The 6,776-nt window shown below is 57.1% G+C and overlaps 1 protein-coding gene across 1 annotated transcript in view; it reads left to right on the forward strand.

The window, feature by feature from the left end:
* Positions 1–328, forward strand: part of LOC102895456 (carbonic anhydrase 13) — a 16,307-nt gene extending 15,979 nt beyond the window's left edge. The window contains exon 8 of the mRNA XM_025041165.1: positions 236–328. Coding sequence (XP_024896933.1) covers positions 236–328 — 93 coding nt within the window. The remainder of the gene's footprint in view (positions 1–235) is intronic.
* The last annotated feature ends 6,448 nt before the right edge of the window (positions 329–6,776 follow it).

The raw sequence follows: 6,776 nt of genomic DNA on the forward strand, positions 1-6,776 counted from the left end.
CCACAGCCGCTGAAGGGCCGGAAGGTCAGGGCCTCGTTCCGCTGAAGGTCGTCACCGGTGGGCCACCCCACACGCGTCGGCGGTCTGCGGGGAGACGGCAAAACAAACCGCACGCACGGACCCCGCGAACTCTCCGAGACACCTAGAGGACGGGCCCCGTTTTGCGAGCGGCTTGGGCACCATGAGGAAAATCAGACCCCTGGTTCAAAGGGACGCAACTGTCTCGGGTTTGCAGTCACCGGGGTTCAGGCACCATGCGGTGAAACCCGCCAGGCATGTCCGCCTCGATGCGGGAAAGGCCTTCTCCGCGGCCCGCACGGCGGATTAGACGCGGGCCTCGGCCTGGGCCACGTGTCTCCGTGGCGCTGGCGAAAACCCGTCTCCAGACCCGCAGACCCGTGACGCCGCCTTCTGTGCAAGTGCTTCTGCTTCCTGTCTTCATATCATCGCAGTTCATAAAAAGTTGATGTTTTTTCCGACGTGAGTTTTTGTTTGGATTGTGTTGTTGATTCGCACGATGCCTTTAATGAGTGAACAGTGTTTGTGTGTGTGTGTGTGTGTGTGTGTGTGTGTGTGTGTGTTGGGGGTGGGGGACAGCCAGTCACTGTGTCTGCCCGTGGCTCAGACACAGCTCCACAGTTTGGCGGGCACCCCCTTGGGACATGAGGAAGCCTTGATGGGTCATGCCGCATACCCCAGTCACCGTGACGCTAACGACGAACCAGCTAGCGGCTGTCGGGTTGGGTGCTCGCCATCTGATGGCGTTAACCGAGCTTGGAACTAACCGACCCCACGGCCGTGCGGGCATGGCCGTTCCGGACACCAGGGCGGGCTGCCGCGTTGGCCCTGTGTGCTGGCCACAGAGCCGGGCTCGGTCATGGCAGGTCTCTCTCCTGTCACCTGGTGGAAACAACCACCTGAGCCTCGTACGAAGGTGCGAGCCATCCACAAACCCGTCCACCCATCCGCAGGGCAAAGCCCATCTCCCCCTACGCGCGTGCCGCGGCCTCTCGAGCAGTGTCGCGAGCTGGCTCCGGAGACTCGCGTGAGCCTGTCACTCTGGCGTCCTGGGGTTCGTTTGGGTGAAGGAGCATGGGGCAGGGTCCTGTTGCTCTTTCTGGTACAGGCGCGACACCAAGCACTACCCTAGCGACCACCTCGAGACACGACCACATGCCACACGTCTATCGCTTTCCGAGGGAGGTTTAACTGAGTTTCCTTGGGTTCGATGATCTGTTTCAGACACCTCTCTTCCTCCGGATGTAGATTTTAATAACTGGAAAGGATTCTGGGATAGCCAACTTGACAGGGTAACTGTCACACGGGAAATCGTGTGATGATATATACGGTCGCATAAGATGGGCTGAAGCTTCCTCTTTTCTGGTTGGTTGGTTTCCCGTCACGGTGTCCAGCTTGAGGCCGTGCAGGAGAAAGGCGCCTGGCTAATATTTAATGAGCTGAATATTTTCTTAAATTGTATCTTCGGCGATTATCCTGTTGCCTGTGCTCGAATGCACGATAAGTTAACCTAACGAGTAAAATATGTTATCTCTCGAAAACTGTTTCTTCTTAAAAGAACACTTATTAACACTCCTCGTGTAACCACAAGTTGTAACGGCTTTAAAAACACCGCTTTTCCTTTCGTTTGCAAAGACTGGCTGGGAAGTCTCGGAGGGCGAGGTCTGCTTTACACTGGGAGGAGGCAGTGGCTTTCCCCGGGGGTGTGTGGGACCAGGATGCTAATTACCGTGTGGCCACTTTGTATCTTGGGGCTTCCTATCTGACTGGATCGGCTCCAGGCTACAAATTGGACTTTGTAACTCTGAGTGGTGTCCTTGAAGATCGCTGATCTATCTCTCTCTTGGAGGCAAAGGTCTAAGTGTGGGTTAAACCTGTTGCCTTTGCTCCTCACAACGCGCATGGGATGCATGTTTGTTAACCATCTGGGATTTTAATTTAATCTCACAACGCGCATGCATGTTTGTTAACCATCTGGGATTTTAATTTAAACCAGATTCAACCACAATATAGGAAGCGAGACACGCTTTGAATTATATCAGGGATTTTACATGCAAGACACAGAGTGAGACGCCATTTCTACACCTCTTTTTAGAAAATCACTTTTAGACTCACAGAATAATTGCAAACGCAGCAGACGCCACGTTTGTCCTGAATTCCTGAGACCACGCTGCCGACGGTCGCAGCAAGCTCCAGTGTCTGCTTCCCATGAGCTAGGACGTGACCCTCCGTGACCGTGACGCAGCTGAAGCGGCCGCGAGAGGAGCGACCTGATGCTACCTGCTCCCTCGACAGTGGCCCGCGCGTGGCCGTCACGCTCCCCTCGTGCGGGCACCGTCCCTCGGGCTTCGGTTTCCGGCGGTCCTACCCTTGCGGAGATGATAGGCTGGTGCTTCCGGTGTCCCTCAGTCTGGGCCCCTTGTTCCGTGTTCCGTTGGGGTTACACACGGCAGCGAGAGCAGCACAGACGCCACGGGGAGCCCTGTGCCCCTCGGGCGGCTGACCCAGCTGTCCCCTCATGGAGCTGATGCGCTTCCGTCTCTCGGTAAGAGGCCACAGCGCCTGCCAGGCCTGTCGTCCAGTCGCTCTTGTATCCTCTGTGATGAACAAGCCTTGGTGCTGGGGATGCGGCTCGAGACCGTGTAACTATCCTGTTCCTCGTCGAACTTCGAATTTCTTCCTCTACTTCCAGCACGGACTGGGTGGTTCCTGCCTGGCTCTGTGGGCTGTAATCTGTTGTTACCGCCGTCTGTTCTCGAGGGCAAGTTTTTCTTGGTTTGGCCAGTAGGACCTCCTGCAAGCTGGCCTCTGTGTCCCTTTGACATGTCCCCGCTTCCTTCCTTTACGATATGAGAAGGTAAATTGCAGTCACGTCATCTCACGCCACTTGACCCAGGAGTCATCACTCCGCTTCAGATACGCCCAGATCACTCCTTCCGGCTCCTTCCTTGCGTCTCTGCTCCGTCCTCGTCGCTCTGTTAGTCTGCACGCCTGCGGTTGCCACTTCCCCTTCTTCTGTGACAAGCTGCCCTCGTCCCGGGTGGGGTCACCCTGACTCTGGACATGCCAGCGTTTCCTGTCTGAAGCTCGCTCGGCCCTTGAAGGGGATGTCACACGTCTGCGCTCACCCATAATACACGGATTGCGAAGCCCGACCCTTAGAGCTCGTTGGCCGATGTGTAGAATTTTAAACTTATTTTTCTTTTTCTCAAATTTTACCGGGGAAGGGCCCGGTGGAGCCCCCAAGGACGGACGTCGCCGTGACCTACATCTACTTACCGAATGGACGACAAAACACAGAGACAGCGCCCCTAAAAGAACTCAGCGGGGCCTGCTTCTTCGCGTCGCCCCGTTTTGCTTTCACGGAGCTCCCTTCTAGAGGAGCTCGGCTCCCAATGCAGATGAGACGCGATGGGGTAAAACCAGGGGCCCAGACGAGGTGGGACGGGAGGCGGGGACAGGGATGGGTGTGAGTCACGCAAGTCACCGTCCGCGACGAAGCAGAGGCTTTTGTCCGCATTAGACTTTCGAAGGCGATTTTCAGGGTTGTCATGTAATAAAAATCTTCACGCGCCGGTATCGTTCAGCTACCAGCCTTTCCTCCTGGCGCGGGGCCCGTGCCGCGTACGGTTTCTCCGCCTGCCACCCAGGCATCCTGAGGTCCCTCCCTGCAGGGGTCTCAGCCTGTGGCACGAGCAAGTGATCGGGACTCGCTGTCGCCCTCGCTCCTCTGTCCCTGAAGCCGCGCCGGTGGGTCGGCGGGGCCGGCGGCCTCTGCTGGGTGTGGCTCCCAGCTGCTCTCCCGCCCCGTCTTCTCTGCGGGGCAGCCAGAGGGCTCCATTCCACCGAGACTCCCGCTCAGGGGCTTCCTGTCACACAGGAGAAAACCCGACGTCCTGGCGACGGCTGACCGGGCTCTGGGTGGCCGGCTCACCTGCCGCCCTCTGCCCCCATCCTCTGCTGCTGTCCCCAAGGCAGCGCCTCTGTCACTCTCCGCACCTTGCTCTGCTGCACTTTCAAAGTGCATAACAGATACGACATCATGATACTTTTTTATTTCTAACACTGTCTGTCTGTCTCTCCCACTGGAACGCAGCCTTCTTAGCAGCAGGGGTTTCATCTTGTTAACCAGGATTTCCAGCATCCAAGTAGTGCTTGGCACATGATAGGTATCGATAAACACTTATTTAATGAACAAATGAATATTTTCCCACGCACGTTAAACATAACATACATAGTTGGTCAAAAGGTACAAACTTGCAGCTAGAAGATGACTAAGTTCTGGGATCTAACGCCAGCCCAGTGAGACAGCCAGCAACATTGTATCATAAACTTCAAAGCTGCTAAGAGACTAGACCACAAAAAGGAAATGGTAATTATGTGATGTGAATAGAGGCGGGCGCTAATCCTACAGGGGCAATCATGTTGCAATATATAAATATATCAAGTCGACACACTGGGCACCTTAAACACACAGTGTTATATGTCAATTACAGCTCAACAAACATAAAATCACAGATTCACAATACGGTCTTTGATTTTCTGGATTAGTTTTGTGCTTCTGTAGAAGGCTGTGTCTAGACGTATATATAAGCTTTGGTATTACAGAGATCATGCAGTGTGTCCTTAAAAAAAAACCTTCAAAAGATACTGCGGTCCTTAAGATGGCAGTGAGTGGAACCACGCAGATACGTATAGGTTCGCGACCTGTCTCAGTGGTGCTTTAGGACTTCGACAGGCTTCTCTAACAGTCGTCACGCAGTGTTCAAAGGTGGAACTTACTGCCAAGTAGCAGACTCGCTCGAACGCCCTCCCTCACGATTAATGGATGCCGCATCTCCAAACGGAGGTGGTCACTTTGCCTCGGACCCCGTCTCTTCCCCAGGGGTCCTGCCAGGGTGCCCCACTCCCGAAGTGAAAGGAAGCACAGGAGAGGGCGAGGAGGGCGAGGGGAAGGACGTTCCGGCAGCAGACGGGCAGTATTTAAAAGGGAGACTATGCAGCGAAAGAAAAAAAATATGTTAACAGGAATTAAAGAAACTTTAAGAGGGAAAATGAGCATAATCTCCCTATGGGCAAAAAGGCAGGTGGCCCGTGTGTTAGGCCGCAGGGCGCTGTTTTCCTGCCGGCCACCAGGTGGCGCTGGTGGAGAGGAGACCGTTTCTGAAGTCCGGGGGCGCCTGGTCTGAGCTCACTGTTTCCTTCCTTCAGTATTGATGGGAACATCTTTGTACGTACACCCTTTCCCCGCTTTCCATCGTTTCCTTGCCTTGAATTTCCCGGAGTTTATTTAGGCCCCGTGGGCGCCGCATTCACACGCACTTTATGCGGCGTGGCCAAGCCGCCCGTCCCAGGCAGCTCAAGGCCAAGGGCAACCTCAGCACAGTCCCGTTTGCCCTCGAAACCCGAAGCTAACGGCGAACGCCAGACAAAACCGCCCGCGGCACGAAACAGCGGCACGAATCGGCGTGTGGGGAGCCGCCTAGCTTATGGGGCTGCGGACTGTGCGTCAAGTCAGACACTGGCCGTGGCCGGCCGGGCAGGGACAGTGTCCGCCCCATGCGCACTGTGGCCAGGCGCCTGCGAGGAAGAAGGACGCAGGACACTCGCCAGGGTCACGGGGACCAGGGAAAAGGAATGAGCCCCTGAGCCCTAAGATGATGGGGACCGTCCTCAGGGCACTGGACTTCCCAGAACTGACCTGTCCCCAGGGTCAGAGCGGGCAGGACCTCGCCGGAGCCGCGCGCCAAGCTCGGTCAGTGCACGACGCGCGTGCTTAACCCTAGTGGACGTTGGCTCCGAGACATCACGACAGTGGACGGCGGCTCTGAGACATCGCGACAGTGGACGGCGGCCCCGAGACATCGCGACAGTGGGCGGCGGCTCCGAGACGTCGCGACAGTGGACGGCGGCTCCGAGACGTCGCGACAGTGGACGGCGGCTCCGAGACGTCGCGACAGTGGACGGTGGCTCCGAGGCATCACGACAAAGGCGAGAGAAAAGGGAACGTCCCTCACGTCCTCACTCCCACGGCAATAGCCACTGTCACCATTTTGCCTTCGAGGGATCAAAAATGGATCTGCTGTCCATCCCGCTCTTGTGAAATTTCGATAATTCGTTTTATTTTTTAAAAATCAGATAATGCAGTGGACAATGGAAGGAGCCAGGTAAACGGGATTTAAGACCGAGCTCGTGAACCGCAGCCTGGCGGTGACTTACCCTGCGCCTTGCGACCTGAGGCGTGAAGGCTGCTCTGCAGCCCACAGCACGAGCTCACTGTCCCGGGCCAGACGCGCAGGCCCCCGACTGCCCGCGAGCCCAGCAGGACGGGAGCCCCGGGGCCAGTGCGGCGCCCCACGGGACGTCCCCGCGGGTGGGGAATGTCACCCGCCGTCCCACGGTGCTCATCTCTGTTCTCGTAAGGGGGAGACAGTCTGTCCGTGGCGTGCGCAGAGGTCACTGCTTAGGACGTCTTTCTCCGGGATGCGGGACGTGGCAGTGGCTGGCCATGGGAGGCCCAGGACACTGACCGCACGCAGCCCGTGCAGGTCCGAGAGCCCGGGTGCCATGCGTGCGGGCAGCCGGGTACCTGGGCTCGTCCTCGCCGCCTCGGGCCACCTCGGGCCACCTCAGGCAGGCTCCGGCCTCCTCACCCGAACTCATCGCCTCCTGAGACGCAGAGCCGGCGGTGGCCTCCCGCTGGCGAGGGTCACGCTGCCGACAAAGCTGGGCCCCAACGCTCCAGAGTCCCCGCGCCC

The sequence above is a fragment of the Pteropus alecto genome, unplaced genomic scaffold (assembly GCF_000325575.1).
Source record: "Pteropus alecto unplaced genomic scaffold, ASM32557v1 scaffold87, whole genome shotgun sequence".
NCBI classification, from domain to species: domain Eukaryota; kingdom Metazoa; phylum Chordata; class Mammalia; order Chiroptera; family Pteropodidae; genus Pteropus; species Pteropus alecto.